Source organism: Protopterus annectens, chromosome 13.part0, assembly GCF_019279795.1.
Source record: "Protopterus annectens isolate FY-2018-M chromosome 13.part0, PAN1.0, whole genome shotgun sequence".
Lineage (NCBI taxonomy): Eukaryota > Metazoa > Chordata > Ceratodontiformes > Protopteridae > Protopterus > Protopterus annectens.
The window spans coordinates 846,247,442-846,267,268 of NC_056747.1; the positions used below are offsets into that span (position 1 = coordinate 846,247,442).

General features: G+C 41.5%; 1 protein-coding gene across 1 annotated transcript in view; it reads left to right on the forward strand.

The window, feature by feature from the left end:
- Positions 1–19,827, forward strand: part of MYO19 (myosin XIX) — a 1,187,636-nt gene that overhangs the window by 705,222 nt on the left and 462,587 nt on the right. Inside the window, exon 13 of the mRNA XM_044054569.1 lies at positions 15,969–16,078. Within this exon, the coding sequence (XP_043910504.1) occupies positions 15,969–16,078 (110 nt within the window). The remainder of the gene's footprint in view (positions 1–15,968; positions 16,079–19,827) is intronic.

The following is a 19,827-nucleotide window of genomic DNA, read 5'->3' on the forward strand; positions in this document are numbered from 1 at the left end:
CATTACATCAGTCTTTCTTGCTGCGTGGTGCCTAAAGCAGAAGCGGTTCGCAAGTGCCGGTTGGCCGACTCTTGAAATTTTCATTTTAAAGTTTCAGAACCGAAGTCTTTGAAAAAAGCTAAATACCCCATTGGGGATCCTTTTTCTTGCTCTTAAGTGATGTCAGTAAAAGTTAACAATTGTCTTACCTGTGGAAAGCAAATACCTCAATTTTCATTCGTACTGCATTCCTTGCTTAGGCCCAGACCACAACGTCCCTCGCTGTCAGTTTTGTGCCTTATTCAACCCCCGAACCATTCGTCATCAGTTTATTTTCGCAGCAAATTATGTTGGTACTCTGTTTAACTATCCAGAAATGGCTTCAGCAAGCCATCCAACTACCGATATTCCGAAAAAACGCAAGGATAAAGACAGAGACAGACCGCATAGGTCCAAAACTGCCGACTATGCTTCTGTTAAGCTAGTCACCAGTTTGCCAGTGCTCAGTGAGGCGCTTTCGCAGCCCCTGATACCTGCTACTTCAGATTCGCAGGCCTCTACTAAGACCCATTCAGAGTCCGGTATGACGTGAGATGCTTCTTCGACTATGAAACCTGCGGATGTCTCTACCTTGGATGGGTCTGTAGCCGCTGTGCAGGCACCAGCTTTTGAGGGTGTATTCAGGCCTACAGATTTGCATTTTAAGCCAGCTTGACCCACGCCTAGAGAACAGATGTCCAAACTGCATGGTCAGGCCCATATGCCTAAAACCAAATGCTTAGAATGGCTGAAGACTGTATTACTTTAATTAGAGGAAGCCAGCCTTCCCCCTCTAAGAGACGTATAACTGATTTTCCTTCTGATTCTTCTGATTAGGATTCTGAAATTTCTGTTTCTTCTGATTACCAGGATTTGCCCTTATCTACCTGTAAGGATTCTGATGCAGAGGATTCCATTCCCTCTGCTTCCCCTCCAGAAGATTTTTCTTTTAGTGAAACCTTGCACACTCTTGGAGAGCATTTCCGCTGGGAAAGCCAGGATTACTGTTAATACAAAAAGAGGCTTAGGGAATTCTTACTCCTCCCTCAACAGAGGTCTTTAGCTATCCCTCCTGTTCTGGATATTGTAGATGTCTTCTTGGAATCTAGCCTGACCACAGACACTTTACATCCAGCTCCCAGAAAACCTGACTGGTATTACAGAGTACCCAACTCTCACAAGTTCGTCTTCAAGAATCCTACTGCGGATCCAGAGACCGTTTTCCAAGGACCAAAGGGCCTAAAGGCTACTGCTGCCAAAAACCCTACCCCTTTTGATAAAGATTCCAGGGCCTTGGACAGATGGGGTAAGAAGGTATACACTTTTGCTACTTTGGCCATTAGGGCTTTAAATTGCCATTTTCATATGTTAAAGTATCAGCTGTATATTATGGGACTACTTAAACAGAAAATTATGTTGATTCCGGGCTGTGCTGAACATAAGGAATTACAGGACTTGATGCATTCTGCTGAACAAGTTGGTAAACATACTTTGCAATGTGGTTTTGACTCTTTAGAAGCATCTTGCAGGGCTGCTGTCACTGGGTCTGTACTTGGAAGGCATGTTTGGCTTAAGGAGCAAAATTTGCCAGATCATGTTAAAGCTAAATTACTGGATACTCCCTTAAACCAAGACCACCTGTTTGGCAACAAGGCAGAAGAAGTCCTTAAAAAGATGGAGGAAAAAGCTAAATCTATGCAAACTGTTAAAGATTTCCTGCAAGTACAGCCTCCCAGATTTAGTAGGCATTGGCCTTCTAAGAATTGGTCCTTTCCAGTCTCTTCCAGGCCTTCTCAGTCCAAACCCAGGAACAGCAGGCCACCTAGGTTACAGTCTTAGGCTGCACACAGGCCTAAGTAGTGGGGGGCTCCCACTTCCAAAGCTGGAGGTAGTAAGACAACCCCCTATGGAAAAATGTCACAATGACTTAACCTTGACCCTTCCAAGCTCTGCTCAACTGCCTGCTCCCTTAGGAAGAAAGCTCGCCCTGCATGCAAAAAAGTGGGAACTCATTACCCAGGACAAATGGGTTTTAAATATTGTTTTGCAAGGATATAGATTCCACTTCCACACCTTACCAACCCCAAACGGTTGGCCAGACCAACCTCCAAATCTGTGGGGAGAGGCTCAATAGCAGGTTCTCTCTCTTCTAAGTATCAGGGCTATTCAACCTGTCCCAGCAGAAGAAAGGGGACAAGGTTTTTACTCGAGACTTTTCCTGGTACCCAGAAAAGACCGCTCCTGGCGTCCTATCCTGGACCTCTCTATTCTAAACCTCTCTATTCTAAACACCTTTTTGGTAATCCCAAAATTAAAAATGCTAACACTTCAACAGCTGCTTCCTATGCTAGGCAAAGATGCCTGGTTGGCAACCTTAGACTTAAAGGAAGCTTACCTGCATATTCCAATAAGAGAATCTTGCAGGAAATACCTACGCTTCAGAGCAGGCTCCATGCACCAGTTCTCTGCACTTCCCTTTGGCTTATCTACTGCGCCCAGGGTATTCTCAGTGTCTTGCTCCAGCCATTGCATTTTGCAGGCAGAGAAATATTCAAACTTACCCATACCTGGACTATTGTCTCATTCAGGTAGAAAGCCCAGGACATGCTATTAAAACATCTTTCATTTGTAAAGAAACTTCTAACCTCGCTGGGGTACACCATAAATGAAAAGAAATCTCATCTGGTACCCTGCCAACAGGTTGTATTCCTGGGAGCAAGCTTGAACACAACTTCCCAGATGGCTTACCTCACGCCAGAGAAACAAGTGTGACAGCCTCCTTCAAACTACTGGCCACAAAGACCCAGCTATCTGCAAGGAAAGTTTTGCAAGCCGTGGGGTTCATGGCCTCTTGCCTTCTACTAATTTCATATGCAAGACTGCATATGAGGAAACTACAATGGTATCTAAAAAGCCTATGGTGTAAACATTCTCAGGACCTGGAAACAATGATTCCTATCATTCCTTGTATAAAGACAGAGTTCCTTTGGTGGGCAGAGGCCTGCCACCTCAGCAAGGGGCTCCCTTTCAATCTACCCCCTGCCGCCCAAACCCTGACTACATATGCATCAGACTATGCATGGTGGGCTCACTTGGCATGGCAGTGCATTCAGGGCAAATGGAACCAGAGTCAGATGCACCTGCATATCAACCAAAAAGAAATGTTAGCTGTACAGAATTCCCTGACAGCCTTCAAGGACTACATCCTTCCAGGACAGTTATTGGTGAAGACGGACAACACCACAGTTATGTGGTACATAAACAAGCAGGGGGGAACCCATTCCTACCCTCTCTGCAGAATAGCCATGGCTCTGTGGAACACAGCCTTGAGCTACCAAGTGCACCTACAAGCTCAATTCCTGCCAGGCAATCTAAATTCATTGGCAGATGACCTAAGCAGAAATCTCATGGGCCCACACGAATGGAAACTGGAAACAAAAATATTCAACCTCTTGAACAATTGGGGGGACTCCAGAGATAGACCTGTTTGCCTCCTGTCAGAACTACCAATTGGACAAATTCTGCACAAGGACTCCCCACAGTCAAGCTTGGAAAGTGGATGCCCTGTCCTTCACCTGGGAAAGCCTCTCGGTTTATGCCTTTCCCCCTCTGCCTCTCCTCTCAAAGGTTCTGCTAAAGATCAAACGGGACAAACCAAGGACAATTCTTGTTGCACCAGACTAGCCTCGCCAGCACTGGTACCCCCTCTTGCGCAGCATGATACTGCTGGATCCATGGCACCTACTTCAGACACCTTCCCTGCTGTCCCAGCAGTATCATGTACATGCCTTCACCAAGCATTACCACTTGCCTATTTTTTTCTAAATCCAGAGCTGGTTTTGCCACTGCAGTCTTGCAGGGCTTAATAGCTGGTCCTAATGCTCTCTAAATTCCTCCTCCTTTCCTTAGCTTTGGGAATCAACCCAAATGTAATGACTGCAACAGTGAAACACGAAGAACATAGTGCAGTTGTGTACACTTTACCATAAATGTAGATGTTCCGAGTGTATTCACTGTTGCAGTCCTGGTTAACCCCCCTCCAGCCCCCCAACTTCTCTTGGCTCTACCTTCCTTCTTGTTTGGTGTATTTAAGCTTTCTGATGTATTTGCTTTTTGTTGGAGGTGTAACCTAACATATAATTGCTTCCCATTATGGGGGCACCTGACATCTGGGGTAAGAAAAACTGATGTAGTGGTGTCAGCTGCATGTTTTATACCCCTGACAACCTGACGTCATGGAAGAAGAGACAGTATCAGATGCAGGAATCCAAGACTTTGATATTCAGGCCGACTGAGGGCTACCTGCAGGTAACCCCAAATGTAATGACTGCAACAGTGAATACACTTGAACATCTACATTTATGGTAAGTGTGCACAACTATACTTTTGCCACTGTTTCATGGTCACTGTAATGTAATCCATCAGTGTAGGGTGTATTTTGTACATTTTTAAGCACTCTCTTTATATGTGAATGTGGGATACTGTCAAATGTTTTTTTTTTTGTAGTTTATCCATGCCATACTTGTATTTTTCCCCTTTTTTACAGTTCTGTATTATGACTAACATCAAATGATCCTTTGTTCCATATTACTATATTACCCTTTTGTTCTATTGCCACGATTGAGTTTTCTTTGAAATGACTATACATTTTGTCGTAGTCTTTTCCAGTGTATAGTTTGTATGTCACTGGAAGGCAAGTTATTGGTCTGTGGATTTTAGGATAGCTTCCAGGTTCACTCTTAAGTAGGAGTATTGGTTTTCCTGTTAGCCAGGCTAGTGACTGTTTGGGGTGTGCATATAAATAGTTCTTACTCAGGGCTATATATTCCTGTAAAGATGTTAATACTTTTAACCATAAGTTGGGTACTGCATCTGGGCCTGGGGTTTTCCAGTTAAGAGCTTTTCTTAACTTTGTTTCAATCACTCTGGCCATTGCTTCATCCCATTGCATATCCTGTACATTTGAACTTCTTATTCTTTATTTCTTTTACTTCTCTCCAGTTAGCATTTTTGTTGTATTCCACAAGGTCTTCATAAATATTTCTGCAAAATTAATCTATCTATTCTTTTTTTGGTGGTGGTTCAGTTCCTTTTGCCTTGTTTTCCCAATTCTTTCTCAGTTTTTTGGGTCATCAATAAATTGCTTATTTTGTACTTTTCCTTTAAATTTATTTGTGTATATTCTCTACGTTTGTCTGCCTGTACTGATACATTTAGTTTATTATTTGTGATGGTGCACAATAGATCCTGATCTGTTTTGATACTGTGCATTGCTTTTATCATGTCTGTCTTTGAATATTTATGTTGATCTGTTCCCTGTTCTGTATCTGTTCCCTACTCTATACTCTTCCAGCAATGTCACTCTTGTCTTAATTGCTTTATAGTTTTTTCTGTTCAGTACTTCCATGATGGTATTTGATTTCTCCCCTTCCTTTCCCTTACTACCATATGTTTTGTGGTAAAACTTTTATCTGTTAATTTAGCTGCACAGTAATGTATCCTATTTATGTCTATTATATCACATGCATCTCTATGGACAGTCCTAATTACTGTGTTCATTTGTTTTATTAAACTTCTAACTTTTTGGGTTGCATTGACAAGCGACCCCTAACCGGGAAAAGCCGAAAGACACAAACAAATTGACTTTCTGTAGTGTATTTCTTTCATTGATCTTAATATGTCTGTCCATCTCTATTAAATCAATTCTTTTCATGGGATACCTCCTTATCCCATCAGACTAGAAGTCATTAGCAGAACTAAAAGTAAAAGGCATGCTTGTGACAGCGTACATAGAAATAGCCCCTGTCACAAAAAGATGGCAGGAGTTCAACTGCAGACTCATTTAGTTCAGAAGAAGGATGGTTCATGGAGCCTAATCTTGGTCCATACAAACTTTTATGCAAATTCCTGGTGGTCAGAATTTTCAAAATGATCTCTCTCCACTTGCTTTTTGCACTTCTCTTTCTACAGGCCGTTTGGTCTTTCTGGACATGAAGAATGCTTATTTGCATGTTCCTATCTACCAAGGGTACAAGGTTTCTTAGGTTGGTTCCTGGCTGGCTCCAAGCACTTGTTTCCCTTTTTTTTATCATTGAACTGCCCACTGCTCCCACTGTAGCAAGCAATTTGCTCTGGTCTTCTCAGTTTTACCTGCACTTGGATGATTACCTGATCCAAGCAAAAACAGAGGCTCAGTGGAAATGCCCTGGGTTGTGCCATGCTTCACCAGACTGGAGATCTCCCTCAACCTTCATAAATTCAGCACCCCCCCCCAATTGCAAAGGAAATGCTTTTTGGGATCCATTCTGAACACCTGAATTGTATGGCATCTCCACAAATGGAAAATAAATGGCAGTGCTAATTGGTTTCTTCACAGGCTGCAACCCTCATTTTCATGACTGAGGTACCATTATAAAAAAACATGAGTTGCATGCCCTCATTGGTCTTCACTGTTCATCGTATAAGACTGCATATGAGAATTCCTCATTGGTACCTGCCACTTTATGCAAACATATGCACTCTGCAGAAAGCATGATTCTCCTCATCTCCTGTACTCACAAGGAATCGTGGTGGTGGTTTGCTCAGTTGAAAGTCAAACCACAGATGCCCTTTGTGGAGATAAAAGGAGTAGATTTTTGATTGCTTTTGATCAGGTATTAGGAGTGAATACTAAACCTTGAAGCGACATGATTCTCTGATGAAGGAGCTCTGCAATTACTGTAGTATTGATATTGAGAATGGTGTTACACCCAGGGGTATTTCACTGACTGTAGACAGTCATGGTGTACGTAAATAAGCAAGGGGATAGCTTCTCATACTAGTTGTGCAGACTAGATTTGGTCTGAGAGCTTGTATCCAAGTAAAATATTCTACTCTGAGCTCACTACAGCCTGTCCACAGAATATTCTAGCAGACCAGCTGAGCAGATCATTGTCCAGTCCCCGCAAATGGTGAATTTCAGTTATTTACTCACAGGGTTATCAGGCACTCCAGCTATAGTGTTTTTTACATCACCAGTGAACTACCAGATTTCCCAGTTTTGCTTTGTGCTCCCATACAGGACAGCCTTTGAGGTAGATGCTTTCTCCACACCATGGAACAAAGATCCTTTTTAATACCCCCATCAGTGCTTCTATATATCCAAGCATTAAAGCAGTCCAGGACAGAGCCATGGTGATTTAGCTGACCCTCTCTGGCCAAGGAAACATTGTTTTTCCCCATCACAAAGTGTTGAGTAATGAAAGTCCAAAGTCTGTCCTAGTCTTGCAGTTTATCACAGCATCAGGGATCTCTGGTGTGCCTGAATCTAAAGCATATATGTCTCGCTGCCTGGAAGATAGAACCTTGATTTAAATTTAGAAATTATTTCTGGCAAAGGCTGAGCAGATCCTAAAAGAAGCTAGGAAGCAGGGTACTACACAGTCTTTAACCAAATTGGCCAGGTTCTCATTCGGTTGTAAACCCCAACAACTACCTAGCATAAGAGAGCCATAATCAACAGTGTTTTGTGTCTGTTAGCCCCCTTTATTAGGGGGCTTTATTTAGCAGTTAAAGGGCATCTTTGTCATATCTGCTTGTTTACTTTTGAACTGTACCTTGAACATGATCCCATCAGTAAAATTACTTTATGACCTGTCAGGAAAGTACTCAGTCTACCTTAAGATATGAATTTTGCTCCTGACTGAACAGGCAGCATCAGATCTGAAAGTTTTTCAGCCCATAAATAAAACATTTGAGAGTCTCTGAATTGCAAGTTGTGCACAATGCTTCTCGCACTGTCTTCTACTCTGACAGGGAGCTCTAAGGATCAACCCATCTTTCATGCCTAATGTGTAGCAGAAGAGGTGCTCAGTCATACCATCAAGTTACCATTATTTCCAAGCCTTGGAATAAGGGGGAAAGGTTCTTCAGCTTTTCCAAGACTTAGAATAAAGGGAGGAAGATTGTTCACCACCTTAATGCATATAGGCAATTACATTGCAACGTGGATATGGCCAGAAATTTTAGAAAGAATGACCATGGACCACATTTGTGGGCTTTAAGTCAGATCAACAAGGTAAATGTACTCCAAGCAAGCTCTGTTGAAGTAGTTAGGCTGTACTATTTCTGCCATGATAATCGTGGAAAGGCATTACAAGGGCAAATTTGTGCTCATTCTATCAGAGCAGCTGCCACTCTGGCAGCCATTGTCAGGAAACCAAAGAACGTCATCAAGGCAGAAGCACTAACTAGTAACCACAAAGAAATTGCAAGACAGAAACTTTAATGAATTACTCTGAATTTGGTATAAATACTGGTTTTAGAAGTGTATTTGTTACCATGAAGATGTCTTAAGACAAAAGCACTTAACTAAACATCTTGGTTTACTTTTTCCTCTTGAGTGTTCTATGAAGTCTTTGGGTATCCTAGCAGAGGCATTTCTTTGTGGCTAACCTTTCTCAGGAATGTTTCTGTTGAAGGTATTTGTGACACGGCTAAGTGGACTTCATTAACACTTTTTCCAGGCACTGCAAACTGGACATATTTTGCAGGAGCCAAACCAGTTTTGCCTCAGCAGTCCTGCAAGACCTTTTGGATTCCCCACACTGAGATTCTGGTTCTGACTATGATCTAGATGATCCAAGTTTGAATAGTGTCTCAGGCACTGGAAGAACCAGGTGGTAGAGGATAGGAGTGAGTGGCTGACTCCTGCTGGTCCATCCTGCGAGGAGGAATTGCTGGTACAGTTTGCTGCTTACCACCAGGAAACTAGGGCTTTCAGATGCTGAAGATGCAGGGTATGACCAGGAGACATGGTCTTGGTGTTACCAAGCTGGTAACAGTAGCCCTCATTGAGCATATGGGTGGGAATGTGTGCACACAAGAGGAAGGCATTTTAGGCCGTTTCAGTGATACAGATGACCACATCCTACCACAAGTGGACCAAGGGCCAAAAAAAAAAAACTCATCCTACATGTGATTGATGTAGGCAAGGGAGCAAAGATCTCATACATTCAGGGGGGGGGGTAAGATAAGTGCTCTTAGGTCAGTCTCTGAATCACTACAAGCCTAGCCAAAAACTTGAATTCAAAAGTTCCCTCCAGCCACAAACTGGGCAAGCCAAGGTAGGCCAGGGGAAAATGAGATTCCCCATCTAATTGTCTAGGTTTATCTTGAACTTGGCTAGGGTGCTTCTTTGTTTGACATGTAGTAAAAGACTGTTCCGTGGATTAGGGATAATTTGGGATATGAATCTCTCACACCAGCGTGTCTCATCTCCTGATGGATTAGTTCCTTTAACTGGATATTTGAGGTACCAATTGTTCTTTGAAGAAATGGGAGTTCAGAGAGGACTGGATCTTTTATGGCATGAAAGTCTGGGCACAAATCTTCATGTCAGAAACTATGAGACTGTGTACAGAGAGAGGGCTGCCAGTCTATCCTGATAATGAAGATTTTTGAGGCCACTGATTTTTTTTTCATATATGAATCTGAGGTATCTCAAATTTAGTGACATGTTTAGACAAATACATGGCAAAAGGTACATTATTCAGTAATGGATCCAATAAGATATGTGTGAAGGGAAGTAGAATACTTTTTTTTGATCTAGTGGCGATGCCTCTAGAAATCGGATGAGCTTTCCAAACTATTGGGGGAGACACGAGGGTTGAAAAGAAATTATCAACAAGAGTGCATAGATTCTTTGACAGTTGCTGCAAAAGGGTGTGTCACCTGTATGGTATGTGAAAACGTTTAATAAAATGAACTGTGCTGCACTTCTCATATTTAATTTGAGACCATTGTCCTTGCGCCAAATGTTAACATGGTCTAACTCATATTGGAACACTTGTGGGTCGGTGGAAGATCGAATAACATCCATTTTACAGTTGTCTTCTAACTTGTGTAACCATAAGGTAGGAGTGTTGTCCTGAAGGTCTGAGTAATGGGTGCCAATAGGAGAGGGCCCAGTAAAGAGTCCTGTGGTACACCACTGGTAACTTTTATGCTTTTTTAGAAGTGGCGCCCCTTGACTATAACCACACATGCATAATGATTTGTATTGAGATTTAAAAGTCTCAGTAATGCTTGCATAAGGATAGTTGTCAAAGGCCTTATGCTGCATGCACTGCATAACAACTCTCCCCTGCTTTGGTTACTTTTTAAAGGAAATTATTGGGGTAAAAGAAGCAGGACTTTCCTTTGATAAAACCAAATTTTTGATGGTCCAGGATTGAGATTTTCATTGTCCATATTGAGGTCTGAGATGATGTATAGCTTTATATACAAGGCTAGTGTGAACTGGTCTGTAGTTACCAGGGTCTGCGGTTGGGCCACCTTTGTATAGTGGCTGTTTTCCAGGCTTCAGGAATGTAACCAGTGGAGATGTTTGGATAAAAGAAGATTGTGGGAAATTTTGATATGCCATATTTGGCTCTGATAATCTGGCAACCTGGTATATTATCAGTGTCATTGTATGAGGTGGTAGTAGCTTTAGGGGGCTGAGAGAACTTGTTCCATAGTAATTAGAGGGTGGCTGGGACTGTGGATTCTGTAATCACTAATTCTGGATGGAGTAAAAATTGCAGTAAATTTGTCAACAGCCGGAATATTAGCGATTCCCTTTGGGTTAGTGTGTGCAGTGTTATGAACTAGCAATGTTTGGTATTCATTCTTAACTTCGTAACACAGTTAAAGATTTGTTATGTTTAGTTTTAGTGGATATTTTAAGTTCATTCTCTGCTGAGCTTCCTAATGGATCCCTTAATCTCTCTACTAGTTTGATTTAATGTGCTCTTAAGATGCATAGAATGAGACTTCTTGTAAGCATGAAGTAATTTCTTTCTTATTTGTATGGGTATTCCATCATAAGGGGTTTGTTTTTAAATTTCTCATTACATTTGGTGCAGATAGTGTTGTGTTTTACCAGTAAAGTTACTGGTGGGAGTAGAAGTCAGGGATATAAGAACCATCTTTTGCAATAGGATCCATTAGAATAAGATTACAGTAGAATTTATTTAGACTTGCTTTTCTGAAGTCCCTAAGCACAGGGATATTTACAGGAGAAGTATCACCAGTTTTAAAGAAAAGTCACGAATTTGTGGTCTGATTTTAAAAAGGCAGGATGACACATGTAAGTAATAGCCATATTTTTGAGGACTGTATCAAGGATATTGGGGTTCCTAGAAAGTTGGTTATTTGTAAGAGAGTTATTTCTAATAAGATCCACGACAAACCAGAGGAAAACGGTGCCTTTAGCAAAACTCATAACCAACCAAAAACCAACCAGAAGGGCACCAAAGAGCTCGCAGTAATAAAAAAAGTAAACTCGACTCCTTTGGTGGAATAGGCAGCTCACTTTACTACAGAAATAAACTCAAGTTTCACCATGTTTTCGTCGTCCTGTAGCAGGACTTCATCAGACAGGTTGTCCTGCTGCAGGAGGACGAAAACACTATGAAACTGTTAACCGTTTATTTTTGTAGCAAAGTGAGCTGCCTATTCCACCAAAGGAGTCGAGTTTACATTCATTATTGCAAACTCTTTGGTGCCTTTCTGGTTGGTTTTTGGTTAGAATTTATAATGTCAAGGAAGCATTGTACATACTATTAATCTATAGCTGAAATCTCCCAATTGAAAGGATTTGGGTTTAATGGGGATTTCAGCTAATGTATGGAGATGGCTATCAGGCTCAGAAGGAGAACTTTGTGTTTTACAGCCAGCTATCAAGAGATGATTAATCTTATTTATGGTGACTTTGATCTCTAGGGGTTCAAATATATATACCCACTTCTACTATACCCACTTCTACTATCAAAAAACTCCTTCTAAAACTAAAGCCATGCACTAATGCTCCTGATAATATCCCCTCTTTCTTTCTTAGCACAGCTGCTGAAGCAATTGCCTACCCCATTAGCATTCTAATCAACCGCTCTATCCAAGAAATTACAGTACCCCAAATCTGGAAAAAGGCCTTTATCATACCATTACATAAAGGGGGCAACAATAACAATGTTACTAATTTCCACCCCATTGCTATCCTGCCTCCCATCTCTAAACTCCTTGAAAAGTGTATCCAACTTCAACTCAAACCACATCCCTTAGATAATCACCTACTAACTCCCACACAACATGGATTCAGACCAAATCACAGCACTATGACAGCCCTCCTCTCCTTCCTTGAAACTATTAACAAAGCCCGGGACTCTGGTCTATTTGTCTCTGCCCTATTACTAGACCTCTCTAAGGCCTTCAACACTATCTCACACAGCCTGCTTTTAACTGAACTCTCAAAACTTAACCTATCTCCTTCATCTTTGAACTCGTTCTCCAGCTACCTATCCCATAGATTTCAAGCAGTAAAATGGAAAAAGGCCACCTCCTCATTTCTTAATACCCCAACCGGAGTTCCCCAAGGTTCCATATTGGGTCCCCTCCTCTTTAATATATTTATAAATGACTTCCGCAACTCTATCCCTTTCTCAAACATCATCCAATATGCAGATGATTCAACTATTATCTGCTCTGCCACATCTATCCATACACTTCTAAAGCTTACTCGAGATGCTTTTTCAACCACTGAGCAATGGATGAAAAGAAATCACCTAGCACTCAATGCCTCTAAAACCAAACTAATGGTTTTTACACCCTCTAAAGTCACCTCCCTCAATATAAACACTTTCTATATTACTAGTCAAAATAACACACCTCTGGAACTGGTCTCAGAGACCAAATTACTCGGGGTCCAAATTGACAACCAGCTCAAATTCAACTCCCATTTACAACTAAATATCAAAAAAACACATCAAAAACTAGGTATGCTCTATCGACAAAATCATTACCTTACTCCTGCCACCAAAATTACTCTCTCTACTTCCTTTCTTATCCCCTCCCTTCTCTACGGAGCTCCACTTCTAACTAATCTGCAGTCCTCTCTGAAAACATAACTTTCCTCTTGCTACAACAAAATTGCCAAGTTTGCCACCACCCATAAGTCCTGTACCCACCATTGCGCCTCTCTCCAAAAACTAAAATGGCTAGAACTTACCCAATCTTCTCACCTATACTCAACTAACTCTTGCACACAAGCTGATTTTCAACCCCTCTCTCTGTCCCTCCCTTTCTTCTGCCTTTAAAATGCACCTTACCTGATAGAGTATTAAGGTCTAATAACCAAAATCTATTAGAAGTGTACAAACCAACTTGTCCCCCAGGCAAAAATCTTTTATCCTGTGGTCTGGCACGCCTCTGGAACTCCCTGCCACCATCCATTCGTATCACCTCTAACCATTTTATTTTTAAAAAATCTCTTCATTCTCATCTAGTATCCCTCTGGGAATGCTCTTGCTCCCATCCCACATAACTAGCACTGGCATTTCCCATCTTCCTTACTTCCCCTGATTACACCAGCAATTTTCTGTTTCATTACTCCTAACTCATACATTCTTATTATTATGATATCTGCAAGAATATTATTATGATATTTGTATGAATATATGACGCTGCTCATTTAAGTGTTTGAATCCTAGGACAAAATGACTTCTAAATATGTACTTTGCACTATTCCTTTTTTAGTTTCAATCACTACTTTGTATTAGTTGTAACATTTGTGTACTATTTGTTTGCTTGAATTGTTTTTTTAAAATTGTATAATTATCATTCATATTTTTTACATTTGTATAATTATCATTCATAACCTACTATAACCTTGATTGTTTGGAGCTTTTCTCCCCAGGACTCCATTGAAAACGGGTTCATTTTGGCCCAATGGACTATCCTGGTAAACCAACTGCAAATAAAGTAAATAAAATAAAATATGATGTCCTGAGGAATCTTACGAGGTGATAGCCTTGTCTAAAGACATAAAGTGCCCCATACCCTACCAAGGAATATCTGCATGGCTGCGTGGTTAATGGACTTTTCATCTGGCTTCTGCCATTATGTGAACCATAAATACATGAGGGAGCAAATGGGCTTGAGATGGTGGGGAACTGCACATAGAAGGGAAAAAAAATGTTGAGGTAAATGCTGCTTCTCACTAATCCCCCCCCCCCCCCCCCCCACACACACACACACACGCACCAAAAAACATGCAACAGTGACTTGCTTTTTATATACACATATAGTTCTATGCTATAAAATCACAAGTTCGAGTGAAACTCAAAATATCGAAAACTCAAAGTATTGAAAACATTTTTAATGCAGGGGGGTTGTGCCCTCCATACCCCCTGCTAATTATATATGCCAACTGTGAGATCACACAACAGTGGAGAAAGGTAAAATTCTCATCTTCAATATTTTGAGTTTTCGGTATTTTGGGTAGTCAATCTTTTGAGATTTGGATCTTAAGACATAGACAAAGATAAAATGTATCTATGCATGCGTATTTTTTTTGGGGGGGGGTCAAGCTTACTGTCAACTCTATCCTTTGTCCCATTAACACTGATTTGGGGGCACCCCAGAGTATCCCTTTGGATGGTTCACATCCCTCCAAATGAAAAAGGCTTTTGTAGGCCCATATAGGTTGCATAGTGCCCTTCTGTTGGGAGAAGGAAAAAGGAAGCAGGACATGTCCTACTGTGGCCAAGCTGAATTTTTTTGTAAGTCATCAGTCTCTCCCACGTGCTGATGTGATGGTCAGGCTGTGTGGGCAATGGGGAGTATCTTGAGCACTTTCCCACCCTCACGCCCTATAGGATGACCACATCTGCTGTAACCTCCTGCTTTCCAACCTGGCATCTGAGTGGCAGCATCTGATAGTCTTCCAATAGGAAGTTGACAAATTTGGTTCCTTCTGCCAAGATAGACATGTCCATCCTCCCTACCAGCAGATGGCCAAGCCACTAACTGAACTTTGGTCACCTGTGTCGCACTTGAGGCTTTATTCATGCATACTATCAGGCTGGCTAACTTGCTTTATACTTGATGGGAAAGGGGGTTCATTGATCCTGTATTAGGCACTCCTGTTCGATTCCATCATCTTACGCTAGTCTTGGGATCAGTAAATAACCTTGTTCCCACTGAGTGTGCTTCTAAAACATAGTTATTGCTGTCCTCTCTAGCCAATTTAAAGAAAAAAAAAAATCTGAAGATGGAGTTGCATCTCTTCTAATTGTGCCATACTTCCATCTGGTGTCTGCATGGGTACGTGCAAAAACTTGGTCACGTCAGAGGGTAAATGGGCCCACCTGGCAGTGTAATCTCCTGTGTAATGAGTCCTACTACAACAGAGATCTTACTCAAACATGTACAGTTATGGTGAGAATCCCACAACTGTATTTTGTTTGAGCTAGACTGGTAAAGTGACAGTTTGCGTTTTGCATCATAACTGTGCTGAAACGAGATGTACAAAAAAAATCTACTTTGAAGCTAGCCCATTGATGCAAAGTCCATCAGTAGTGGACCTAAGGTCACTGGTGGGTTAATCAAGTGGGGAAAAACTGTTTAGTAGATGGTTGTCCTTTGTTAATGAGGAGGGGGAAAGGTGTGATCTCTGCAATGGCTGGCTGACTCATGGAACCAGTAATGATTGGTGTACACTGTGAGTGAGAGCATGAATGCTAAGCAGTGATAATCTATTGTGCATCCAATCCTGCAAGTAGAGTTTAAAGCGAGATTTGTTACTGTTATGGTATGTCATGCCATTAGCTCCATGTGAGACATGACATACCAGTGAAACAGTGCAAGTATACTCATCAGACAAGGATCATTGGTCACTTTGGCACCAGATCGTTGGCCTAGCTTCTGTAGTACAAAAGAAGCAGATGTAAGGAAGGGAAAAGTTAAGAAAAACAGATTTATGTATCAGAGTTTGGGGCCACATCATATTATAATCATGATATCATAATAGCAGTGGGGTACCCAAGTGTATGATGTCACAAAAAGAAAAATGCTTTGAGTAACACACAGCATTGTCAGAATCTTAACATTAAGTATGTGTTTTGCAGTGTTAACTTTTTTTTCTTTACTTGTAGGATTTCTTATGATAATTTCATTGAGCGATATGGTATTATTGGAATCTCCAGACAGTCCTATTTTGGAACTTTGACCATGTGTGGTGGTCCCTCTGCCAAAAGAAGAAAAGGTATATTTTATGTGTTTCACTTTTTTCATCCTTGCATGCTATAGATTGTGTCAATTAATCATCTTTAAATAATTTATCTAGCAGATATTGCAGTAATTCTAAATCATCCTTCTCCAGTGGGAGCCCTGCTGGCTTGATCAAAGAGCAGTTTAGCAGGATGGCCATCTCCATATGACATCCTGTCATTAACCTCAGGAGAAGACCCTTGGGAGCTCCAGTCCATTTTGTCTAAGTTTTTACTTAATGATTTGAAGCTCTTACTTTTGGTTTGAGCATGCTTTCCGCCTGCTTGGATTCTGTAGTAGCAGTTCAGTACAGCTACTGGAATATGTGAACATGTTTAGAAGACTGGCAAAGCAGAACAGGTACCCTTGTTCTGCTTCACATTTTTACCATGATAAAGCCTGCAATATTGTAGGCAGTTTATCGAGACCACATCACAGATGCCCCAGATGAGTTGTTCCAAAACAAACAGTGCTCCTGTTTGCCCTTTTTGGGGTGAAGTAGTGATGGCATGAATGCTCATTGAGAGAGTGATATTGTTGAGAAGGGAGGTCAATTACCTGCTGATGGAAAACAGGCAGTAATCCGAGGACCACTTAGTGTCATCAGTGATATTCCTATCCATTAACTCTACGGGCTCTCTCTCCTGGCTCTGTGGGTGGTTCCTCCACGTAGCAGAGGACCTGTCAAAGAACAGTTGGGTTTCTACTTTTTGATACAGCAGTAGGTTGCATCCCATCAGTCTTATTCTTCAGCACTGATAGTATGTTAGCGACTCCTAGATCTGAGGAACATTTGAGTGCAAACAGAAGCTGAGCGTTCTTTCTGACAGCTACTTCACTGAGACACTTTTTATTCCCACTTGTTTAGTACTTCATATAATGGGTATATATCTGCTAATGTCTGTCAGTGACTTCAGGTTTCTGTGAGGAGGGTACACTTCTTGTTGCATGTCCTTATTCGCTGTGTGAGGTATTGTTCGCTAGGCATACAAGGAGTGGCTGTTATCCAGGTTATAGACTGTAACAAAATGTTTTTTTTTTTTCATATCAAGTCTAAAAGTGAACAACTCACTGAGGTCCTAGCAGTTTTTTCCTAAAGTGAAGTATTTGTCTATAATCTTGAATTTTGATGGCATGATCAAGTATGAGTTCTTTGTTACCCTGTTTTGTTTTTTCTTTTGTGAAAATAATTGCATTTCTTGGCTAGAATTAGTATCAAGATTACAGCTGTCTTTGAGGGTAATATGGAGAAAGGTTCTTAATCTGTTAGCCTGATTTCTCAGGACTTGTGATAGGAGTGCACTACTACTGTAATGCCTCAGAAGAGATAGCTTCATTTTTACGAGTGGAGTCTGTCAGGTTGCTAACACTGACTTTCTGAAACTGAGATGCTTTTTCTGGGGTTGTAGTAAATGGGAATGATGAAAGATGTAGGACTTTCCTGAATGGGGTCCTTCAACTTGAATTCATCCTGCACAGCGGTCACAATTCAACATTTTTATGGGCCAGTGCCTGGTGTTATTGCATGGCTTAACATTGTGTGCCAACTGCACGGTTTCATAGGTGAATCTCACTCCTGTGTGTTTTTTTTTTTTTTTTTGCTGTGTATGTAGTTTGACTCTTGATGCTGATGTCTGTGAAGTATTCCTGAGTTCAATGCCTTGATAAAAATCGACTAATATCTCTGTGGCTATAGAATTGCAAGTAAGGACATGCATTGGCATTCTCTTTTTAGTACCTTGTGAGGAGCTTCCTGTGAATTGGTGTTATCCTGCCGCCCACAGGCACGGGAGGGAAAAACTTCTGGCCTGTCTCCCACTACAGAGAATGTTAGTGGCTGAAAGTTTCTTAAGTTGGGATTGGTGACTGTCCATTGCCCAGCCTCAGGCCACAGTCACTGCACCATCAGAAGAAGTAGAAGGGGAGGCTGGAACTTGGCCCTCTTAAAAAAATGTTCATTGTAAACGCAGCTTGACAGTCCCATAGGTGCTGGGATTATCCTTGACAAGTTAGAATTTAATCTCCCATCAGTCGTTCTCGTCCTTTTTTGCACAATAAGATGCCTGAATGAGGTGCATCCCTAGCTGCTGTCATGGGGAGTGCATTCTGGGATGTAGGTGGTGGTCATCCCCTGGTTTACTGGCAAGAGCTCAAACCTGATTTGAGATGGTAGTCTTTGGAGTTGCCTGGGCACATGTTTGGAGCATACTAGACTGAGTCCAGTCTCCCAGGTTCTGTTGGCTCATATGGAGGGGGAAGTATTGCTGCTGAGTCATCACATTCCAGAATGTACTTTGAGCCTAGACATTAAGCAGATATATTCTGTCCTTGATGAGATCTTAAATTCACAACTGCACCCTTAAGTGATATAATTTAATATCAGTGTTGGACCCAGTGCATGGCTTTCTTACCTGCATGTTTCCTTTGATGCATGCACTGCTTTGATTAGATCCCTTCATCTTCAACACACAGCACCCACCTATCATACTCCCAGCTTTGCATGAGAGTATATTCACTACTTGAGCAGGGGTGGGGAAGCCCTCACTTAGGTTCTTATGGAGAGTGTGGGAACCCAGTGAAACAGTGAGGTATTTCCGCTTAACACCTTTCCTTAGCAGAGTCCTTAATATTCACAAAGTTATCCAAAGACTGACAACAAGCCTCATTTCTTTCCTTCCCAGAAATGAGTAGATGTGTAGCTTTAGACTTGGGAAGAGGAGACCTAGGCCATCTCCTGCCACCAAGCCAATAATAGGATATTATTGCAGCCTGAGTATACCAAGACCCTGTAGGGTATTATACTCAGGAAGTGGATGACCTATGGCTGAATAGTCTCTGTCCATTACCTGTTGTTCTTCAACCACTACCTAAGTGATTTTATTAGTCTGGCATGGTTTCCAAGGACCACAGTTTTTTGCTACCCTAATGGGGGCCAGAGTCTGAAACTTGAGGACTAGTGTGACAAGAGAATATACTCCACTGTCACAAGCTGTTCATCTCACCTGCTATAATTCTGTCCTACTTAGTGGATCACACTGTGCATATCATTGGTAACCATGCTTAGCCTGGATTCAGTTATCCTGTCTATTGCTTCCACTATAGGCTTATCTGATGGCCTTCCTTAATTTTTCTTGTTATGCAATGGCCAGGTCGGTATAAGATGTCATGACTTAAGACTGTCTTCCCACAGAGGATTTTAGAAACAGTATTCCAGACTCCTATTGTTTAAGGGTGAAGGGTGTTTTGATCAGGTATATGAGGACCTGATGAATTAACTTTTAGGAGAAGCAAGCTTCCTCCATTATGAAGGACTTTTATAATCCCTGTATACTCCTTTCCACATTTAGACCAGTCTAACCCCAAAAACTGGAAAAGATTCCTTGCCACTTGAGGATGGTCACTCATCACACAGTATTACCGTGCATATACCAGCTGAGTAATTCAGGAGAACCAACCTAACAGCTGAAGCCATGTCTAAAATCTGGGATTGGAATTAAGGACCGGATCTGATGTCCTTTTCATTCTTCCTCACTATTGGCTTACTGATTGACCTGGCCACATTTTTATAGACTTGGATCCTAGTCTCGAGCACCTTCCTCTACCCATAATGCCCTGCAATCTGTTTAGCTTCCCCAGATCTCATTTGCCACCTAGCTGGTATGATGTGGATTCTTGATCTCGTTAGAGCATTTCTAATTGGGCGATTCATTCTAGTTTTTGCTTCATAAAGTTAATCTGTCTTTA